General features: G+C 42.4%; 1 protein-coding gene across 5 annotated transcripts in view; it reads left to right on the top strand.

Annotated features, from left to right (window-relative positions):
- grik2 (glutamate receptor, ionotropic, kainate 2) overlaps positions 1-6,017 on the top strand; it is a 299,000-nt gene extending 292,983 nt beyond the window's left edge. For 4 of the 5 annotated variants that reach the window (XM_070550946.1, XM_070550947.1, XM_015949505.3 and 1 more), the window contains one exon: positions 4,005-6,017. In XM_070550946.1, the coding sequence (XP_070407047.1) occupies positions 4,005-4,258 (254 nt within the window). In that variant the 3' untranslated portion in view covers positions 4,259-6,017. The remainder of the gene's footprint in view (positions 1-4,004) is intronic. The other variant, XM_070550948.1, reaches the window with a different exon arrangement.
- Positions 6,018-23,050: the final 17,033 nt, after the last annotated feature.

Genomic DNA, 23,050 nt, shown 5'->3' with positions numbered 1-23,050 from the left:
TCTTTGCAACAATTTTCACAAGAAAACAGAACAGTTAAAAGCAGGGCTTGTGTTGTGTTGACCGGATAGTTCCCGTATTTGATATTTATTTTGACGGAGAAAGAATAGAAAGAATTACCCCGACGCATGCAGACGAACTGACACTTTATTCGTTTTGTGCAAATGTAGCTAAATCACTCAAGAAATGATTCCCATCTGAGCTGGACACTGAGCTCAGCGCAGCTCGCTGTCAGCGCGTACGTACGGCGCACAGTGAGCTGAAGATGTAGAGAGGGGCTTGGAGCACGTCGCACAACCAGAGCGCATGCAGGAAGATTCCTCCGACTGAAGCGAGACTCGTCACTTAGAAAATGTTCCCTGATTATGAAACTTTGGCTGAATAGCACTTGTTCCTGTCTCCAATGTGGCGACACATCCAGGAGCTGAGGAGAATCCCAGAATCTCACATCTTCAGCTCAGAACACGCATATGATTACGCACAAGCGTGACGCGTCTACCCGGTCTCACAGTAAGACCGGGTTGGAACTGTTCAGGTTTACGCAGACAATCTTTACATTTAGAATTGGCATACAGATGTAAAATTTATGCAGTAAAATATAATGCATTTTATTTAAATATCCATTCATTATTTTACAAGCACAGAGAGCCGCATCAGATGGATGGAAGAGTAACAATCAGGTGTCGCCACCTCAAAAACTAATTCAACACGCAATCGTTCATGTCGGTTCATTTCCTTTGATGTTTTCTGTCTTTTATTTGCGCCTGATGTGTTTCGCTGTGGAGCGGGGCGCATTACCTTGTCCTCCGGTGACGCACCGATCACTGATGCGGCCGGCAAGCAGCAAGCACTCCGCTGTTTTTGAGGAGGCTTTGGGGGGGGGGGGGGGGGGGGGGGTAGGTCGGGTTTTCACAGCATCTGTCTGCATTCCTTCATGGGGGTTTTACTTGCTTGCAGCTCAAGGCTACCAGGGCGTCAGATTGGGATAACAAGAATTTGTTTGGGTCAGGCTGAGATAATTATCCTCTCTGCCTTCAGTCTTTAAACTGATCATTTCCAGTCCTTCAGTGAAGCCAATTTTGGGTTTTTAAACCTGTCTATACCGTCTGGTGACTCTGAGATGACATCCATTTTGTGCACTAATACCGGTATCCCAGCCAGAACATTGTCCAGCTTACGATTCACCTCGAGTAACGTCCTAGTCTGAGAAGTCTCCACACGGACGGTGCTTTCCATGGGTGCGGGTCGCCTTCCAATCGCTCCCGTCTTCCCAAATTTCCAGAAAACCAGATATCCTCCCACTCCAATCAGGAGAAATCCAGTGATCATCAGACCAATTATCCACACGTTTTCGATGTTCTCAATGGACAGCTGGGAGAGGCATATGATCTTCCACTCCTTCCAGGAATCCAAAATATATCCCACCGGGTGTGTCCCCTGTGCGCATGTGGGAGCCCCCTGTTCTGTTCTCATTGTTGAAAAAATCGTATTGATCGCATTGAATGACCAGTTTATCAAATCCATGGTTAGTAAAAAATAGAGTTTTTCAGAAGAAATGCAGAGAAGCTCTGTGGGCAGAGCCTTGGGAAAAAAAGATAAGGGAGCGAAAGTGGGAAGCGTCTGTACTCCTCGAGTGCCTGAAGAGCAATGCAATGCATTGATTCTAAAACCGGTGTAATGTGCTCCCGCCTCCTGGACTTCATCAGGACACGTGCCGCCGAACTTTGTAGGAGTTGTAAGCCTGAGATGCTCTTTTTGGGAAGACCAGAAAGCAGGGCATTGCAGTAGTATATTCTACTGGTGATAAAAGCATGCATCAGCGTCTCCGTATTGGCCCGAGAGAGAATAGGGCAGACTCTGATGATGTTCTTTAGATGATAAAAACCTATTTTTGTGAGGTTTTTGATGTGCGGGATAAAAGTCAACTCAAGAATCAAAAATCATACCCAGGTTTTTCACTTGTTCAGAAGGATTGAAAGACAGAGATTGTAATTTCGGTAAAAGTGTCTCTCTCTGGGCCTCAGGATCAATGACTAAAACTTCAGTTTTGTCCTGCTTGAGCTGGAGAAAGTTCTCTGCCATCCAGGATTTGATGTCTAAAATGTAGTTAAAAAGTGTGTCCATTGGCTGAGAGTCATCAGGAGACATGGAGATATACAACTGTGTATCATCAGCATAACTGTGAAAATTGACTCCATGTCTCCTAATGACACTGCCAAGAGGGAGCATATAAATGTTAAAAAGCACTGGGCCTAAAATTGAACCCTGGGGCACACCACATGTAATCCCATGGACCCTCGAGGAACAGGTATCTAAACTCACCATAAAAGTCCTGTCTGTGAGGTAGGATGCGAACCATCTGTGGACAGCACCAGAGAGGCCAATCTGTTTTAAATGAGTTAAAAGAATAGTGTGGTCTGCTGTATTGAAGGCAGCACTTAGATCCAGTAGAACCAACACAGTCACCTTCTGTTTATCATAATTCAATCTAAAATCATTTAAAATCTTCAAAAGGGCTGTCTCTGTGCTGTGGTTCACCCTAAAACCAGACTGAAATTTCTCTAGGACATTATGAGTGTTTGGAAACTCAGCAGGTCTACCATTGGCCTGAGCAGTTTTGTGTTATGCAAGTCATAGCGCTCTATCCATTAGGTGGGTAGATGATGCAATGGAGTGGAGCAACTAAGATGGTGGCAGCTTGTTTGGAAAGGTTTTTGGCATCAACTTTTGACTATGTACACTTGGGCTTTTCTTTGGGTCATGAGTAGATAGAGGTCCTTAAGTCATTTATTTAGAAAAAGGATCTATTTGCATCTCCTTCAGCAGTGTATGGCGGACTGATATCCGTAGTGGTGAGTACGTCACATTGTTCGTTGTCCAAAAATTCTGTATTTTCATCTTTGTCCCTTCTTTTTTCACGATGTATGGCGGACTGCTGTTGACTGACATCCATAGTGGTCCATCACAGTGCTCTGTCGGTTTGGTAGGCCAATCGCTTTGGGCCATCAGTAAGATGGGCGGGATGTTTGTGTAAATGAGCAAAACTAAGATGGTGGTGGCTCCGTGGCCGTCCATGACAGCCCCCTTTTGGGGGTGGGATGTTACTGAAAAAACTAAATTGGTGACGGCTCTTGAGAGCCATCAATGGATCATGGTCAGACTATATATTCACACATATATAGGATGGCTTGCCAGGCTATAAGTGTTGCATAATGCCCGTGAAGCATAAAATGTTGCTTTACTTGCTTGTAATCGTGAACTGATGACATCACGGATTTTGCAATTCTCTGGCGATTTCATGACCTTGCAAGACCAGCTGCATGGAACACTTTCGCTATCGATGCATATCTGAAATGCTCCCAGTTGGAGGGGATGTGCTACTGAGGTTACAGGGAAAACGCAGCTATTACGTTATGCCCAGATTAACCTGTCAAAAATGCTTCTAAAAAATAACAAATGAATAATGACCCGCACTTGTATAGCGCCTTTCTGAGTCAGAGGACTCCTAAGCACTTAACACTACAGTGTGTCATCCATCCATTCACACACACACACACACACACACACACACACACATTCACACCAACAAAAGGTGTCGCTAGAAAGAAATGTATGTTCACATTATTATTCATTTATTAATCATTTGAACGGTTCAAATATGACAAAACAAGCTGCATATGAAGGTGTAATCTCCATTCTAACCAAATATTGGATAAAAATGTGCGTGTGTGAGTACAAACCCACAGAAAGGCTGGAATATTATTCCATACATCCCTCAGCATAAGGATAAAAACACTGGATGAGACGCAACAATCTGCAGAGGTGTTCAAACTCTGTGACTGAACTACCGTTTCTGCTTATGGCTACACACCTCCATCTCCTTCATCCCCTTTTAGCATCAAATCCTTTCACTGTGAAGAGAGCCTTAGATGAGGTTGTAGGTGTGTGATCGGGAAATGCTACACACTTGAGCTTTGTCTAAAATCTGCTCTCCTTCCTTCTACAGAGGTCCTTCTGCAGCACCATGGTAAACGAACTGAGGGTTTCCCTCAAGTGCCAGCGGCGGCTCAAACACAAACCCCAGCCACCTGTCATGGTGAAAACAGAGGAAGTCATCAACATGCATACCTTCAACGACCGAAGACTGCCCGGGAAAGAGACCATGGCTTAAAGCGGGAGCCTCCATCACTTTCTCACCTCCTTTCATGTACAGAAGGGGTGTGCAAAGACACTAGGGGACAGGGTGTGGGTAAATGGTAGATGGGGTAATAAGTTGTAGGTGTTGGCAGTTGTAGAGTTGGATTGCTTTGCAGTACAGCTGAAATGTCATTCCTCTGTCTTTAAAATTAGCTGGTGATATGAGAGTCAACCATATTTCCTGTGGAAATACCTTGAATCTGGAAGAAATTTCAGCAAGTTACCTCATTATTTTACAACCCTGGCAGCCAACTACAGGTGCCAAGGTTTTCAAAACTTCAAACTTGAAGAGATGCAGTCTTGAAATCAATTTAAAGTGGAGAAAAAAATATGTTGGCTTTTAAAAAATGTGAAAAGGAATCCTTATGATCCTATAATCAGGCTGCTCACTTGCCACCCAGAGGGTGGTCAAGTCTCTCAGAGGCAGAGAACAGAGGTGATACATGGGTGAACATAGAGAAAGAGTTCTGCAACGTTTGTGAACGGAACAACCAAATGTGCGTCTGGCTAATTCATAAGATGATGGTAAGCAGTGCTCCCAGTTACACAGATAGGAATTGCTGAGTGAAATGTGACATGTAATGGACACACTGCATATCATCCATCAGGCAATAAGTAGTTTTATTTGTGTTTCAGAGTACTTACACTTTTTGTCTTAATTAAAGATCGGCTGGTTTTAGAAGCTATATGGTACTTTTAAAACAGGGAATGCAAAAGTAGGGGCAATATGTAGTGGGTATAAGTAGAATAAAGTATGCAGAGTTTTTGGAAGTCCACTCATTTTCGATGCTTTCACACAGGTAATGGCAGTCATCGTGGTTGACTGTCACAGCAGTTTTCTCTCTCAGAAGCATCCCCTACAGGCTGCTGCAAACAGTTCAGTCTCATCTCAGTGATGAACAGAGGAAACACACCACTGCCTTCATAGAGTAGACCACTACAGCATCCAGTCTGGTGTCTGAAGAAAGAAAGCTGTTCCTGTCAAAGCCCTCCTTGGGTAGTCGTACTGACTCTACTTTAGGTTGTTGCAATGGTTACACAGAGCCCAGCTACAGCACAGAACCAAGTGCAACCTTCAGACCGGCATCCTGTAGCGGTCTGAAAACACTGTGCATGTCAGGCAGAACAAACCTGGTAATGATCGGGCACAGCTCACAAACTCACATGGACTATTTATTCAAAGTATTTATTGCTTTATTTATGGGGCGTTCTAATTGTTTGGACTGAATTCTCACTATTGCAGCTCTGTGTGGGCATACATACTTGATTTGTTTGTTTGAGGAGTGTCAAGTCTGCTTTAGTTTTATACTTCTAAGGCTTTTTTCTTTAGCAGTAAAGTGTCACATTTACTTGTGCAAATGTGATTTCTAAATGAAGTGTTTTTGTACAAAGTGAATTAAACTTTTATAATAATTTTTAATCCTCACAAAACACAATATCAATGGCTGGAAAGGGCACTACTCCAAACCGTTCTGAACATCCTGCAAATGCACATCAGTCAATTCTCTGTTCTCCAACAGAAACGGAAACTATTTTTATCACATAAAGAAATAATAACTAAAGAAAGATATTTTTACTTTAGAGGGATGAAAACTAATGATGACTCTGGTTAGAGCTCACATATAGTGTACAGACACAAAGGTGCAACACTGACTACTGATACTGCAAGAACCCAGTGCTGTGCAAATGTTCCAAAGGAAAGGATACATTTAAAAAAACATGAAGGTCAGTTATTTCATTTCTAACTTTTTTAAAATAAAATGCAGCCACAGTTTACCATTTACAATTGATGCACAAATTTAAATAAACTGAAATAAAACAACGTTCCTTGTCTGTCAATTTGTAAAGGAGAGGGAGAGCCTCTAAATGCTTCTGAAGAAAGCTTTGTTTGAAGATATTCTGGTGAGGCTTATCATACAGGGCTCTGACCTCACTGTCTACAAGATGTTTCGTCCATTGGACTATGATGGAGGTGGAGATAGAGAGGTCCACCTGACCCAACAGAGAAGAGGTTATGTAAGTGTAGTCACTGTCTACAGGTTGGACTGGGAAGCGAGGACAAGTCCATCCGACCCACTTGAGCGGATGTGATGGTGGCGGTGGGATCTCCGAGGTTTGAGATGGATGGGTTCAAATGACCCACCGGAGAGGAGGTGATGACATCAGCCGTGTCAGCAGCGATGGTGATGGAGGAGCCTGCCTTAATAATAATAATAATAAATCAGACTTATATAGCGCTTTTCAGGACACTCAAAGATGCTTTACAAACACACACAAACCACAGGAGGATGATTAGAGGAAGGCCAGTTTGAACAGATGAGTTTTGAGTTGTGATTTAAAAGTGGGGAGTGAGTCGGAGTTCCAGATGTTTTGAGGGAGTGAATTCCAGAGGATCGGGCCAGTGGCGACGAAGACTCGATCCCACAGGGTGCAGTATTTTGTTCTGAAGGGAGAGAGAAGATTGGAGTCAGCAGAGTGGAGGTGACAAGTCAGAGAATAACGGTGAAGAAGGTCAGTGAGAAAAAGTGGGGCAAGGTTATTAAGAGATTTGTAGGTGATGAGGAGTTTGTAATGCATCCGGTACTGAACTGGGAGCCAGTGAAGTTGCTTAAGGACAAGGGTTATGTGATCTCTGGAGCGGGAATGGGTGAGCAAACGAGCAGCTGAGTTTGGGATGTACTGCAGTTATTGTAAGTGAGTGGAAGGGAGTCTGCAGAGAATGCTACTGCAGTAGTCAAGTCTGGAGGTTATGAAGGCATGGATGAGCATTGGAGCAGTGGAGTGAGAAAGGGATGGATGGAGACAAGCGATGTTACAGAGGTGGAAAAGTGATGTCGTGGTGATGTTGTTGATTTGAAGGAGAGAGTTGAATCAAAGATGAAGCCAAGATAGCAGGCTGTAGAGGAGGGGGTGACTGTTTTAGAAAGTTAGGTTCATCCTGTGATTTAAGTTGTCCAGGCAGGCTGTGATAATAGAGAGAATGACTGGGGTGGTGGATCTGGTGGACATGTAGAGTATTGTCGGCGTAGCAGTGAAATTGAAGTCCATGACAGCGCATGATGATGATACCCACTGGAGAGGAGGTGAGGGTCAGCATGGACCTCGGGGGCATTTTCCTCAATAGTTGCCCAGCTGGTTTCTCTCAGGGGCTGATGCAAGCTGGTACACCCCTCCAGGCCTAGGAACTACCAGGAGGGGCAACACAAGTGTGGTGGGAGCAAACAAGAGGACAAATAAAAGTTAAAAAGGAGTTTATTAACTAAAAGTGTCCCTGGCAGATATAAATAAGTTAGATGAAAACAATAATAATGCCAGAGGTCTGCTTAATTCTATTATACTATACTTATTATACTATATTAATATAAATCTAAAGTTCTGGGCAAGGCCCCACACTCGTACAATACCCTCCCCGGGGTATTTTTCCTCCTTTTGGTCCTGCATTACTCCTACTGTGGCCGGCGTCTCACTCTCTCCCTTTTTCTCTCTCTCTCCCTCTGGAAGCAGAAGGTTCTCCTCCAGGAAAGATCTCCGTGTCGGTATAAAATGCAAGGTTCTGGTTCTCTCGGTTTTCCGTCTGGTTTCGTCTCTCGTCTCCTATCTCTGTACTCTCCGAGTCGTTCCTCTGGTGCTCGTCTCATGTGCTCGATCGTGCTCGATCTCTGGTCGCTCCCCCCCACGACTGCTCTTCTCTCCTCTGTCTCTTCCTCCTTTGTAAGGAGTCTTGATGAGTCCCGATTATCCGCAGCTGTTGTCAGCGGGCCGGCGGGAAGGGTGCATCTCAGCATGCCTCTCTCCATGGTGCTGATCCTCTGATTCAGCGGGGCCGGAGCGTGGAGCTGTCCACGGTGTTGTGGGTAAAACGGAGCTCAAGAACGCAGAGGTCATGACACAAGCAAAGGGGGTTGAAGACTATTTCCATGTTCAGTATGTACATCTTGTACATCTTCATGTTATATGTAGCACATTAGTACCTAAGCAAGTGATTTGTGAATTGTTTGTTCACTGACAATGGCAATAAACCTATTCTGATTCTGATTCTGATACATGCAATTCTGCACGAGCAACTGCAATTAAAAAATAACAACCATTATATGTTTCTCAGTGAACCTTCTCTTTAAAGTATGTCCATGATTTTTTTTTTCACTACAACACAGGATATGGGGAAATCACGGAACATCAGAAACCATACCTTTCTTTTATGGCCCAGTTTGCTTTCATCAATGAGCCAATTTCTCAAACGTAAGGTGTAGGTAGAAGAAAAGCTAGAGAGGTGCAGATGTGTACTGGGAAAAGGAGAAATGAAGAGTTGTTGCAACAAGACATAATAAATACGTATGTGTAAATAAGAGGGACACAAGTCAGGTGGAATGGTGATGTCACAGGGAGTAGAAGTAAAAAGGTAGAGGATTTTAAGTGCTTGGGGTATACGGACAAAAGCAACAGAGAAGGTGGGAAAGAGATGAAGGTGCTCCCCAATTGCGTGCAGACAGTTTCATGACCAACTGTAGATTTTGCACCACAGCGAGCTCTGTCTATGGGTTGAGGTTATTCTTTAGGCTTGCCAGATTAAGAGACAATAACAGTTCTTTAGAAGTTGGAAGTTGGATCCAGATGGTTCCAGCGTGACTCCCATGTTGGAGTGAGTGGTATCAGCAGATGCAGCTCCTTTATCTCTGCCTCCCTGACTTTGATACAAAGTGCTGAAAACAATATTCTTGCAAGCGCTTTTCAGTGTTTGCGTGTGAGGAACTGGTGTATTTTGACTTACATCATGCTGATCTTTCATTTTGTTAAAAATACAGCCCTGTAGAAGCAACTTTTTGTTTTTCTGAAGGACTGTGAGAGATTGTTCTGTAAAATCCTCAGAGCCATCAATAATGTTCCAAAAACTACTTCAGTAACTGCTGGATGGCAGTGCACAGAATTTGTTCTGATGCTAGTTTTCATTCTGATGACTCCCACAACACCTTCAGAGTCTGAAAGAAGGTTTTCGATGTTCAAATGAATGAAGACATTTCTCAAAAATACCACAACACAAGAGACTAAAGATCAAGAGAACAACGACATGTAGAGTCATTACATCTAGACTCAAGTGTCCATGAGTGTCTAGAAAGGCGCTGTTGAAATTAAATGTATTATTGTTATTATTATCTAAAGCTGACCCGTGTTTTAAGGCCTGCTTTCCTGCACCTATCTGCCAGTGGCAGCCTCTGGGGTGGGGTGGAGGGATCAAAGATGGGCCACCTATTAAGTACCACTGCTTTACATGGGTCAGCCGTCATTGTCCCTTTGCAGAAAAACAGCCCCAGAACATGATGTTTCCACCCCCATGCTTTACAGCAGGTATGGTGATGCAACTCAGCATTCTTTCTCCTCCAAACATGACGAGTTTTTAACAAAAAGTTCCATTTTGGTCTGTTACACCCCTCCTGGCCTATGCATTACCAGGAGGGGCCACACTAGTGTGGTGGGAGCCAATTGGGGACCAGGTATTATTTTACAGGAATTTATTTAACAAAAAGATGTCTCTGTAAATAAACTCTGAAATGGCAAACTCAACAAAAGGGCAGAGTTCCGACTTAGTAAACGAATCCTAAAAGAATTGTAAAGAATCTGTCCCGCAACTATGGCTTAGCAAGGAGCCAGCATTTTCTCAATGGCTCCAGGTGATCCTCTCCTGGCAGCTCAGGTTTTGTCAGTGGCAGGTTGAAGGTGATGGATAAAGAAGCCCCCCCCCCCCCCCACCCCCCCCCCACCACCCCCCACCCCCCACCCCCCCCACCCCCGTCACTTGGAACTGGTTTCCTTTCGTCTCCCAGTGCTCCTTCCTTCTTTTCTTTCTGCCGTTGCCTTTGATGTCACCTTCTGTTGTTCTCTCCTCTCTTGTCGTTGTCGGCCTCCTCCTTTTCCTGCCTCCCTCTCCACTTCTTTCTTTCCCCTTCTGAAGCTCTCCAGTGAACTGCAGAGGCTCCCTTTTTGTAGAGGCATGAGGGGTGATTCCCGATCGGTCACAGCTGGTGTCTGCAGGCAGGCAGGTGTGGAGGAGTCGCAGCGTGCCCCTCTCCGTGGTGCTGATCCTCTGAACAGCATGAAGGGGCAAGAGCTGGGGGGTGCTGTCCAGGGTTCTGAACCAGGATAAGTTGAATTGTTTTCAAATGAGCTCAGGAACTCAGGAGTTGTAACATGGTTTCATCTGACTAGATGACATTCTCCTAATCCTCTTCTGGATCACCCAAATGCTCTTGAGCAAACATCAGATGAGTGTGCATGTGTACTGGTTTAAGAAGGGGACACATCTGGCACTGCGGGGTTGGAGTCCCTGAAGGTGTAGTGTGTTACTGATGGTATCCTTTGTAACGTTAGTCCCAGCTCTCTGCAGGTCATTCACTAGGTCCCCACGTGAAGTCATGGGATTTTAGTTCACCATTCTTGTGACAATTTGGACCCCACGGGGTGAGATCTTGCATGGAACCCCTGGTCAAGGGAGATTTTCAGTGGTCTTACACTTTATAATAATTGCTCCCACAGTTGATTTCTTCCTACCAACCTGATTACTATGTTTATTATGTTTATTCACTTAGCAGATGCTTTTATCCAAAGTGACTTACAATTTCTAACCTGTAGGGCATGTTGTGAACTGTGGGGCAAACCGGAGTACCCGGAGAAAACCCACGCATGCATGGGGAGAACACGCAACTCCACGTAGAAAGACTGCAGCAGATTTTATCTTCCCAGCCTGGTGCAGGTCTCCAATATTACTTCTGTTATCCTTTGAAAGCTCTTTGGTCTTGGCCATAGTTAAGTTTGGAGTGTGACAGTTTGAGGTTGTGTACAGGTGTATTTTATACTGTTAACGAGTTCCAACAGGTACTAATAATACAGGTAAGGAGTGGAGAAAAGAGTGGCCTCTTATGGAAGAAGTTACAGGTCTGTGAGAGCCAGAAATATTGCTTGTTTGTAGGAGACGAAACACTTATTTTCCATTATAATTTTCAAATATTTTTTTTAAAAATAAGACAATGTGATTTTCTGGATTTTTTGTCTCTCATAGTTGAGGTAAACTTATGATGAAAATTACAGGTCTTTCATCTTTCTAAGTGGGAGAACTTGTACAATCAGTGGCTGACTAAAAGCCTTTTTGCCCCACTGTGTATCCGGTGAAATGCAGAGATACTGAACATATAAACAATTCACAGCAACCTAATTTTGGACATTCATCCACAGACAGCCTCCTTTGATGGCAGACACTGTCTCAGCTACAACCCTTATGCACACACCAAAGTCTTTGATCACAGTCTATGACCAGTTGTGCTCACCAGACCCACTTGGCGGAAAGCTAATTAAACTCTGTCAGATCTTTTGTTTACTTTAGAAAAATATCAAAATTCATTGTAATTGTATTTTGTTTAGGCATTGATTCAGCACGATAGGTCCTGCTGGAGATACCAATGTATTCTTTGTTTCATTTTGGAGACACCAGACATGTCAAACTGTGAGATAAAAAGTAGAACATCTTAAAAAAAAAAAGCTCAACATTGCATGGGTCCACTTCAATCCAGCTCCAAGCTGCTCAAAAGAAGGTTTGTACGGCTTTTCCTTTTTCAAAAATATTTTAAAGTCAAGAGAAAAAAGAAAAGCCTTGTGCTCATTTCTACCATAAAGAACAGTTTAAAAATGTGACACAAAATAACACACTTTCTAAAACAAAAGACCTCAGTTAACCTCATTAAGAGTCTAACTAAAAGCAAAAATGAAATCTGGAAGTGGTTGCTAGCAGCACCTTTGTTCCTATAGGATGCTGCATGAAAATCTGCAAAGTAATTGTCATTCGATGAAAACATTAAAGCTTTTTATCTAGCCCTTGGGCCACAAACCGAGCTGAAAGAATGGAGCACTTTATTTGCATATATTTACTCTAATGGTTTTTCCATTAGCCTGAAACACTCAACAGCATAATAAAACTGCTCTAGTGAAAAGAGAATATGTCACATCTGGAGATGGTGGCAGAGGAGCTTGAATGAGTAATTCGGGATTAGTCAGACCAGCTCTTCCTGTCCTGGGAGGCTGAAGCGTTGATGAAAGGGTAAGAACCACTGACACTTAAAGGTATCTGTTTAAATCCATAAAGTTAATAAAACAGATTTTTGCCATAACTACTGTTTAAATGTTGGTCATCTCTCTAATAATTAAAAATGATTTAAAGAATCATTTATTCATGCTAGTTTGTAAATGAGATGTTCTGCTCATCTTCTTGTGGAATTTGTGGCATTTTATTGGAAAATGTTCTAAATGTAACCAGTTTGTGATAGGTGTGCTGAGGAAAGCAGTATTTTATTTTACTTTTTCCTGTTCTTTGTACCATTTTTATAGTCTAGCTAGAAAAGTAAATCAAGTCCAGCTGTTCCCAGGTTCAAGCCTCTAAATTACATTTAACAGAATATGTTCTGTGCACGGATTTTCTTATTTTGGAAGACACCGGTGTTTGTTATATATTACATTTAGGAAAACATAAAATGGACATGTGGCTGTGGAAGCATGATAGCAAGATGGTGCTGGTACTTTTCCACCAGCAATGTTGTTTTCCGTTTCTATAAATGCTCCATTATCTGTTACAGTTAGAGCAACACAGAGATTTATCTGTGTGTGGAAACCATCTGTGGATGCTGCTTTGCTAATTGGATTATAAGCTAGTGGAAAATGTAGGTTGCTCCTGAACATGGTGAAGATGTTTCCTTTTTTTCCTGTGAGGCAAAATGAGTTTTCCTGACATCAATCAGCCCAGCAAATTATTTGTTAGTACTTCAAAACATTAAGCTGTGATTCAGAGCTGTCTCCATAATTAAAGCCAAAAATTATTAAAAGCTCTCAAACATCAAAATCATTTAGATGTGATGGTGACTGTGAAATCCAGAATAAATCCCTTTTAAATATGTGGTGATGAGACATGAGTGGGGGAAATGTGCTTATTTAGCTCCGCATCATCTATGAAACATAGAACTGTTTTTAAGGTGGTATTTTAATCTTTTTAAGTATTTGATTATTTTTGTTTTCAGGAATAATAAAATTGCAGCTAACGCTGTAGAATGAAAGCTTGATGTGTTACAAATCAGTATAAGACATTAACTACACACGTGTAAATTGTATTTAGGAATGGGCAAATTAAATGAAATGTACTTTTCTCCAAACCCGACTCGTGAAATTCTTACAATTTATTCAGAATCATCTTTTGGAATAACTAATACCTTGGCATGAACTATGGCACCGGCCAAGGACCAATTCATGTGACATGAAACGGTGCCTTGTTTTGGTACCTGTTGCCACTTAGCGTTCAGTACCTGATTTCCCAAGATGGACAGCAGGGCATGCGCAAGAGCGTTATGTCATCAGTAGTAATGGGATTTATGGCTCTTTCATGGGTGCCGTTCATTAGTCTGTCATTTAAGTCAAAGAGCCATTCAAAATATTGGCTCATGTGAAGGAATTGAATCCAAGAGAATGGGGGGGGGGGGGGGGGGGGTAGAGATAAAAATCACGAGGCACTTCACGAAAACAAAAAATGTAAAAATATGAAAAAGAATTTCGAAAATGGTTAAAAATATATTTAAAATGAGCAAAAAATAGACAATTATGATTAAAAAATAATCTTAAGAAAGAGAGAGAGTGAATAGGAAAGAGGGAAATCTGTGGATCCTGAGGAAGGTGGAATAGGTGGAGAGAGCAGAATAAAGAGAAAGTGGTGAAGAAGGTCATACAAAAGCCAGCTTGAACAAGTGAGTCTTCAGCTGCTTTTTAAAGGAGACCACTGAGTCCACTGATCTCAGGCTCAGGGAGAGAGAGTTCCAGAGTCTGGGAGCCACAGCAGCAAATGATCTGTCACCTTTGGTCTTTAGCCTGGTGCGCTGCACAACCAGTAGGCTTTGATCACTGGACCTCAGGGACCTGCTGGGGGTGTAGGGACTAAGAAGATCACCAATGTAAGATGGTGCTTGTCCATGTAAGGCCCTATAGACCAGAACCAGGATCTTGAAATGAACCCTGAAGTTGACTGGCAGCCAGTGAAGCTGGAGGGGAAGCGGGGTGATGTGGGTGTGTTTGGAGGACTTGGTCAGAAGCCGAGCACAGGCATTCTGAACCACCTGTAGATGGTTCCGGGAGGTTTTGCTCAGACACGTGAAATGAGAGTTACAGTAGTCTAAGCGTGAGGAGATGAAGGTGTGGATAACTGTCTCAAGTTCACAGCGGGACAGAATGGGACTCAGCTTAGCAATGTTCCTGAGATGGAAGAAGGAAGAGTGAACAAGAGAACTGACATGAGAATCCAGGTTGGGAGCTGAGTCAAAGGTCACGCCAAGATTCCTGACAGAAGGTTTGGTGTGAGAAGCAAGCTGACCAAGAGAGTATCTGACTTTGAGAACCAGCTTGTCTGAGGCACAGATGAGGATCACAGTCTTATCTTCATTCAGCTGAAGAAAGTTCCCAGCTATCCAGGTTTTAATAGAGTCTAAGCAGGTGTGTAACAGCTGCAGCTCTGACATCTCATGGGGCTTAAAGGAGATGTACAGTTGGATGTCATCTGCATAAAGATGGTAGGAGATTCCTTTGAAGGAGCTCAGGATGTGCTGAAGAGGAAGCAGATAGATGAGGAAGAGCAGAGGCCCCAGTACAGAACCTTGTGGGACACCATGGGTAAGAGAGGTGGTGGAGGACCTAAACTTGGAGACAGCCGCAGAAAAGGAGTGCTCAGAAAGATAAGTGGAGAACCACTCCAGCACAGCTCCTGATAGGCCTACCCAGTCTCTCAGCCTCTCCAGTAGCAGGTGATGGTCAACAGTGTCAAAGGCTGCAGTCAGGTCCAGCAGAACCAGAACAGAACAGTCCCCTGCATCACTGAATCAGAAGGTCATTAGAGACCCTAAGAAGAGCTGTTTCAGTAGAATGAGCTCTACGAAAACCTGACTGGAAGCTATCATAGATGGTATGTTCATCAAGAGCAGCTGTGAGTTGTTTAGCCACAACCTTTTCCAAGATCTTGGAGATGAACGGAAGTTTAGAGATGGGTCTGAAGCTGCTATGGAGAGAGGGCCGAGACTCGGTTTTTTAAGAAGCGGGTGGATTACAGCGTTCTTAAAGTAAGTAGGGACCTGACCGGAAACCAGAGAAGCATTAATTATAGAGAGCACACTGGGACCGATGGACTGAAAAGCACTTTTAAACAAAGAAGAGGGTAAGATGTCGAGGGGGCATGCAGAGGTCTTCATGGAGTTAACTAGTTTGGTTAACTCAGGCAAAGAAACAGGAGCAAAGCTATCTAGGATGATGGGCCTGGTTGGAGTCAGGAGAGGCGGCAATGAGGCTGAAGGAGAGATGCTAGATCTAACCTTATTGACTTTGTCCACAAAGAAAGACAGAAAGTTCTCACAGTCTGTAACAGAGTGGATGGAGGCTGTAGGAGAGGCAGGAGAGACAATGCTGCTGATGGTGTTAAACAGCACCTTGGGGTTCCCTTTGCTCTGGGACACCAGGTTGGAAGAATAGGAAACCCTTGCATCTCTGAATGCAGAGTTAAAGGATGACAGAAGACCCTTTAGGTGCAGCAGATGGACGTGGAGATGGGTTTTCTTCCACAAGTGCTCAGTTTTTCTGCATTGGGGCTTCAGGCTGCGAAGGCTGTCATTAAACCAGGGAGTAGGGTTCACTGCAGGAACTGATCTGGTTATGACAGGACAGATATTGTCCAGAATGGAGAGACAGTGCTCGTTAAACTGAGAAGTTAAGGAATCTGGGTCATTATCAGAAGAACAGGGTGGATCAAAAGCAACAGAAAAATTTCTAGCTGTGCTTTCATTAAGAAAACAAGAACTAACCATATGGCGAGCAGGAGGTGGGGATGCAGAAACTGACAAGTTCAAGAGCAAGTCACCCCCAAGTAAAGTTTCTTTTGCTGATAAACTAAATAAACGAGTGTGTAATCGTGCTGCAGACACGTGTAGTCAATAATTTGGCACTTCAGTGCATCTTAGTTAAAATTTAAATATTCTGCCTAAAACTTTCAGTGTTGTGCCATTGTCAGGTAAAAACTCTGCACTGTATTTGAATTTAAATCTGCCACCGCTATTGGCTAAGAGGTATGCTATGATGTAAACTGGTACATTAAGATGTCACAATGATGTCGTGAGCCTGTGTGTGTGTGTATTTGTTAGCAGCTCCGCCTTCTCAGTCTGCCAGGCAACAGCATTTGTTGCATTTTTCAAACATGAAGTGGGAGTGGAGTTAGAGTCTGGTAGGGGGTGACTTGCTCTTTAAAGAAAATGCAATGGTGATCTGAAATATAAACGTCCTCAGGACAAACACTGTCAGCATTTAGACCCAGAGTAAAAACAAGGTCTAGAGTGTGCCCCCTGGTGTGTGTGTGGGGCCAGAAACATGCTGGGTAAAGCTGAAGGAGTCCATAAGGCTGGAGAAATTCATGGCAAAGTGATCAGAGGGATCATCAACGTGGATATTAAAATCACCAACAATCACAAGTCTGGACAGCTTCACAGTGGAGGATAGAAAGTCACTAAACTCCTGAAGGAAAGAACTGTTTGGACTAGGTGGACGATAGGCCACAGCACAGTAGAACAGGTCCTTATGCCCGACTTTAATCGGTTGCAGTTCAAAGGAAGCAAAGCGACCAGAGGTTGTAGAGCTACATGGAAGATGGTCTCTGAAAACAACAGCTAGGCCTCCACCACGACCAGAACCCCGGGGCTGGCTAAGAGAAGAATAACCACTCGGGCAGAGTTCAATCAGACCAGAATAATCAGATGTTTGCTGCCAAACTTCAGTCAGAAACAGAAAATCCAGGTTTTTAAAGAGAATTCAATCATTGATCAGGAAGGACTTATTGTTTACAGAGCAGGTATTTAATAGAGCCATACTGAGTGAGGTGGAGGAATCAGAAACTACACAAAGAGCTGGAGTTAGTGGACGTAAATTAGCAGGGTTAGATCCACAGTGTTTATAAAAACCACTTAAGGAGGGAACAGGAGGTGAAACCACAGAGGAATGAGGATAAACCGACCTTAAAAAACTTGGACGGAGAAACCGCGCCGCAACGCAGCCTGGCGGGAATGTGGATGTGGCGCTCAAGTCGCCAAACAAAGGAAAAGAAGCTAGAAGATCACGCCGATGTTTACTAGAAAAACCACGCTTTAAAAGAAGTCTTATTCTCACCTGGATCCCTGCTCGTTTACCTCTTTTCCTCCGACGTTTTCCCGGGACCGGATAAACATAGCTGGAGGTGCCCTGGTTGAAATCGTCTTTTGGCTCCGGGCCAGTGCGCCGCTCCAATAAACAAACAGGGAGGTACGTCCTCGGTGCATCGTGGGCGATCGTGAACGAATGGAAGTACAAAAGAGTCTGGCAATCATAGAAGATGGTAGCAGGGACACTACTGAAGAGGATCGCAGACAGAAGCAAGGTAGAAAAGAGGAGGTTAGTGGAGAAAAAGTTGAAAAAGTGGCCGGTGACTGCGGCTAAGCCAAGCACAGGCGCCATCTTGTTACCGACCGGAGAGGGACTCGGCTCTCATCATTCAGTTTGAAAACCCATTCAAAAGATTTGATTCATTCGTGAATGTCACATCACTCGTCAGTTGCTGTGGGCAAGATGTAAGCAGAGAAAGCAGCATGGTAGAAGGAATAAGCTCTAAAGTTTGGGTCTACTTCACTAAAATGCGATGGGTGACTGGGTGGTAATCACAACATTGACAACATTCTAAGTGAGCTATCATCATCTTACTCAGCTCCATAAGCTAAATAAACTGTTGAAGATTACATTAGATTTAGATTTGAGCCATCGTTGCTAGCAGCTAATGGTGCGTCTGCTTTCTTCTCGGCACTCCGAAATTCCGACATCTGAGTAGGCAGAGAGAAGCGCTCTAAAGTTTGGCTCTACTTCACTAAATGTGACGGGTGGCTGGATGATGCTGATATCAACAACGTACTAAATGAGCTATCATTGTCTTCTCCAGCAGGTAAATAAACTGTTTAAGATAATGTTAGCTTTATACTTTAGCTTCTGTTGCTAGCAGCTAATGGTGCGGTCGCTCTCTCCTCAATACTCGGAAATTACGACTAGGAAAAATCAACTGTTTGGAAATGGAACAGCCAAAGGAATGAAGATGCACAGTAAATTTAGTTCACTGCAGAGATGTTTGCTTCAGTTTAATTTGCAATTCATAATATTACGAGGACCTGCCATCACACAGTTTGTCCAGAGGTGAAAGGAGAGGAATAGGAGTACATGGAGCTGGGTTTTAGTTTTTGTATCATTTAGAAACTGTCGTGGTTAAATGGTTTCATATTGAAGAAGTTAGTACAACACTAAGATGAAAAAATACAAACAGTGTGTGTTTTTTATCATTATATTTATCAAATATGGTTATATAGTTGGAAAAATATATTTAATTAAAAAAGAGAAAGAATTCATTACTAGATACTCAAAAAGTTTTGTCCAGAGGTGAAAGGAGAGGAATAGGAGTACATGGAGCTGGGTTTTAGTTTTTGTATCATTTAGAAACTGTCGTGGTTAAATGGTTTCATATTGAAGAAGTTAGTACAACACTAAGATGAAAAAATACAAACAGTGTGTGTTTTTTATCATTATATTTATCAAATATGGTTATATAGTTGGAAAAATATATTTAATTAAAAAAGAGAAAGAATTCATTACTAGACACTCAAAAAGTATCAAAAATTGGTGATACCATATTGATTCCTAGGTACCGGGAGTTGGTACCGTATCAATTCAGATATGAAAGGAATTCATCCCTAGCACAAAGAGGAATTGAGCCATGCTGAGTAGATATTAATGGAAAATACCCATTAGTACACATTTTTACTAAATTCACAGCCACCAATCCACCTTTTAGTCATTTCTCATATTCCATTTCTACTTTGCACAGACCTTCTGCAAAATCAGGTGTAAATATTTAAACTACTTTTTCATCTGTTTTTAACAACTATTATTTATGCCTTGTCTTTCTTTTGCCTCACTCACTGTTTACTGTGCCAGTATGTTACAGTACAAAGAGCAAATCATTACAATGAAACACATTGATTGCATGCACTGCTTGTAGTCATAGTTTATTAAAAGAACTTGAAACATTTATATGATTCCAACAAACCAAAGATGTACTTTAAGAATAGACTACACAAATAGCGCAGCAAAGTCCTTTCTTTTTCCCTTTTAACTAGTAAACACCTCCACACCGACCCTCTTGAAAGTCCCATGGAGCTGCTGATGCAGTGACAGCTGTAGTTTTTCATGTGGCCTGTTGTTTACCAAGGCAATGTTAATATTGTATGGGCCCATGTGGACAGCTTAAAGTGCTCTCCAGCTGTCACCCACGGTAACACTAGTGGCACTTGAAGTCCCTGCAGTGATCTCACTCTACTCCCAGTAAAATAGAGTGGCATTTTACAAAATCCTTATCATTTCAATGGATGGATGGATGGATGGATGGATGGATGGATGGATGGATGGATGGATGGATGGATGGATGGATGGATGGATGGATGGATGGATGGATAGATAGATAGATAGATAGATAGATAGATAGATAGATAGATAGATAGATAGATAGATAGATAGATAGATAGATAGATAGATAGATAGATAGATAGATAGATAGATTGATAGATTGATTGATTGATTGATTGATTGATTGATTGATTGATTGATTGACTGATGGATGGATGGATGGATGGATGGATGGGAATGGCCAGAAGCTTAGTTTTTAGCAGTCTGTGGGCAATCACAGAGTGAAAGAAGGGATACATCACAACATCTCAAGCAATCAGCAGACAGTCCTGGTTTTTGATAACTGAATGGCATCAGTAGTCGCATCACATCATTGTGTTCCAACTGCAATTTTCAGTCACTGACTGTTGGAAGAGTGCACACAGATAGAAGCACCAGGAAAATTACAGTAGTCAGCTCTGATGTAGTCTGTCTAATCGTATGTGTGGAAGCAGCCAGCACTCCTGCACTACTACCTTGTAAACAAAGAATAAAGGCCTTGCTGAGCTGATGAGACCAGAAAGTTTTTAAATTACACATTAACCAGATGTCAATTACAAGAATGGGAAAGACCAAATCCCATTTCCCAGAGTTCTACCTACTCATTCACTCTCTCCTTCTTGTACCCTTTGGCTTTTTAATTTGGTCAACATACCAGGGTCTAAAATAACCCACTGCAACAAGTTTATACATCCCCAGTTGTTGAAAGTTATATTTATTTAAACAGGGACAACATATACATGTTCTTTCAGTATTTTATCCTTGATCAAAAAAAACTCCTAATGCTGTTAGCTTCCCCATAACTGGACAGCACAGAGGTTGTTATAAGGTTGTTATAGAAACAAATAAATTGGCCAAGAAAGTCACTGTTTTGTTTTTCATTGTTTGGGTTAGTTGATTGTAGGGCTGCAACTAACGATTATTTTCATAATCGATTAATCTGTCGATTGTTTTTTCGATTAATCGATTAATCGGTTTGATATTGTTTAGCTATTTAACCTATACAAGTGATGAATACATTTCAGTTAAGAAAAGGAAAAACATAAGAGAATTGTGCAGTTGACTGCAACCTATTTTATTGCACATGAACAGAGTCAGCTGTAGAGCACCGTAGACTGACGCGGCAAAAAAACATGTTTAACATCCACTATAATGAACTCAGCTCCCAAATTTGATCTGCGTTAGCTTGTTTATTTTCTGTTACTTACCGGATTCACAGGACTTTCCTCTGCTGCATCAGCCCCCACATGTTTTCGTCTCAAATGTTCACTTAGGGACGTCGTGCTTCTGTCGTGCCATGGTTTTTGCATATTTTGCAGGTCACCCGTCTTTTCAAGGCATCTAGAGTGAAGTGCTCCTATACTCGTGAGGTTTTTGTCCGGGGTTTCTCTTGTTTTGTCGCTTCTATTTTTCTTCCGTATTTCTTCTTGTTCCGCCATCTCTCACAGCAAGATGAGCGTCAGTAACGTGATATGTCATGAAAACCGAGGGCACTTATTGGCTCATTTCTTCTTCTACGGCTCCACTGGTAGATCAGTGGCTCATTACTGCCACACACTGGCGGCAAATTTAACAGATTGTAACCGATGTCAGATTGTGGTAAAAAAATAGACTTTATGCGGTAAAATATGATTATTAAACAACTAATCGATGACTAAAAAAGTTGTTAACTATTTTAATAATCGATTAGTTGTTTCAGCTCTAATTGATTGTAATATCAAACACAATAACCCTGAATAAATCACAATATATTTTTCAATGGTTCACATGTGAGAAAAATTACACTAATTGTCGCCCAAAAAGTTGCCAGATGGTGTTGACAAACCTAATGAGCATATTCCGAGATGACAATGCCCAGATTCATATGGCTGGAATTGTGAACGACTGGTTCATGGAGCATGGGAAATCATCTTCACACATGGATTGATTTAGGATGTGTTGGAGATGGCTTGGCACAGTGATCTGACTCTCATCATCAATACACGTTCTTGGTGAAAAAATATTATAACACTGGAATTCAAATAAATGTTGTGGCATTGATGAAGCTTCATTAAATAACACCACAGCAAACATGTGGCATCATCACAGCTAAAGACAGTCCAAAAAAACCTTTGAGGCAATTTGTAATCAGAGAAATTTGATTCCTGAGCTGTCTGTAAATCGCCTCCTACCCCACTGTTTTAGAATGTACAATCCAGATTGGAGTCTGGATTTTGTGAATGGTTGTTCTACTGCTCTGAGAATTCCATGTACACCTAAATACACATCAAATGTTAAAATTACATTTCAAATCAAATCAAATCAAATCGCTTTTATTGTCACATCACATGTGCAGGTACACTGGTACAGTACATGCGAGTGAAATTCTTGTGTGCGAGCTTCACAGCAACAGTTGTGCAAAATACAATAACGTAAAAACAATCAAAGTATAAAAATGGCTAATCTAAGTAATAATATATATAGTATGTAAGGTATATACATTCCTAAATGTGTGTGCTAAGTATTTTATTTTTTATTTTTCTACGTTTGTGCATTTGAGTGTGTGTATAATGCGTATATACATATTTAACCAATGAATAAAGTAAACAATAAGATAAGAGATATAAAATATACAGTGGTTGGTATGTGCAAAACAGTGGCATTAATGTACAGTAAGGAGCATGTAATGTTGGAGTTTCAGTAGTGAGGGTGAGGTGTCTGCGAAGTGTTCAGCAGTCTGATGGCCTGATGGAAAAAGCTGTCTCTCAGTCTGCTGATTCTGGACCGGATGCTGCAGAACCTCCTTCCTGATGGAAGTAGTCCGAAAAGTTTATGGCTGGGGTGACTTGAGTCCTTGATGATACTCCCCGCTGTCCTCAGGCACCGCTTCCTGTAGATGTCTTGGAGGGAGGGAAGCTCACCTCCAATAATCCTTTTTGCATACCGCACTACTCTCTGGAGAGCTTTGCGGTTGTGAGCGGTGCTGTTGCCATATCAGGTGGAGATGCATCCAGTGTGGATGCTCTCAATGGCACAGCGATAGAAGGTCCTGAGGATGCGGCAGCTCATGCCAAATCTTTTCAGTCTCCTGAGAAAGAAGAGGCGCTGCTGTGCCTTCTTCACTGTATTGTTCGTGTGCACTGACCACGTAAGATCCTCTGCCAGATGAACTCCAAGGAAACGGAAGCTGCTCACCCTCTCCACAGCGTCGCCGTTGATGGTGATGGGGGTGTGTATTCCTCTGCACCTCCGGAAGTCCATTATCAACTCCTTTGTCTTTGTGACGTTGAGGGTGAGACGGTTGTCCTGACA

The sequence above is a fragment of the Nothobranchius furzeri genome, chromosome 5 (assembly GCF_043380555.1).
Source record: "Nothobranchius furzeri strain GRZ-AD chromosome 5, NfurGRZ-RIMD1, whole genome shotgun sequence".
NCBI lineage: Eukaryota > Metazoa > Chordata > Actinopteri > Cyprinodontiformes > Nothobranchiidae > Nothobranchius > Nothobranchius furzeri.
The sequence above is the reverse complement of the archived record's forward strand: the minus strand, read 5'-3'. Positions and strand labels throughout refer to the sequence as shown.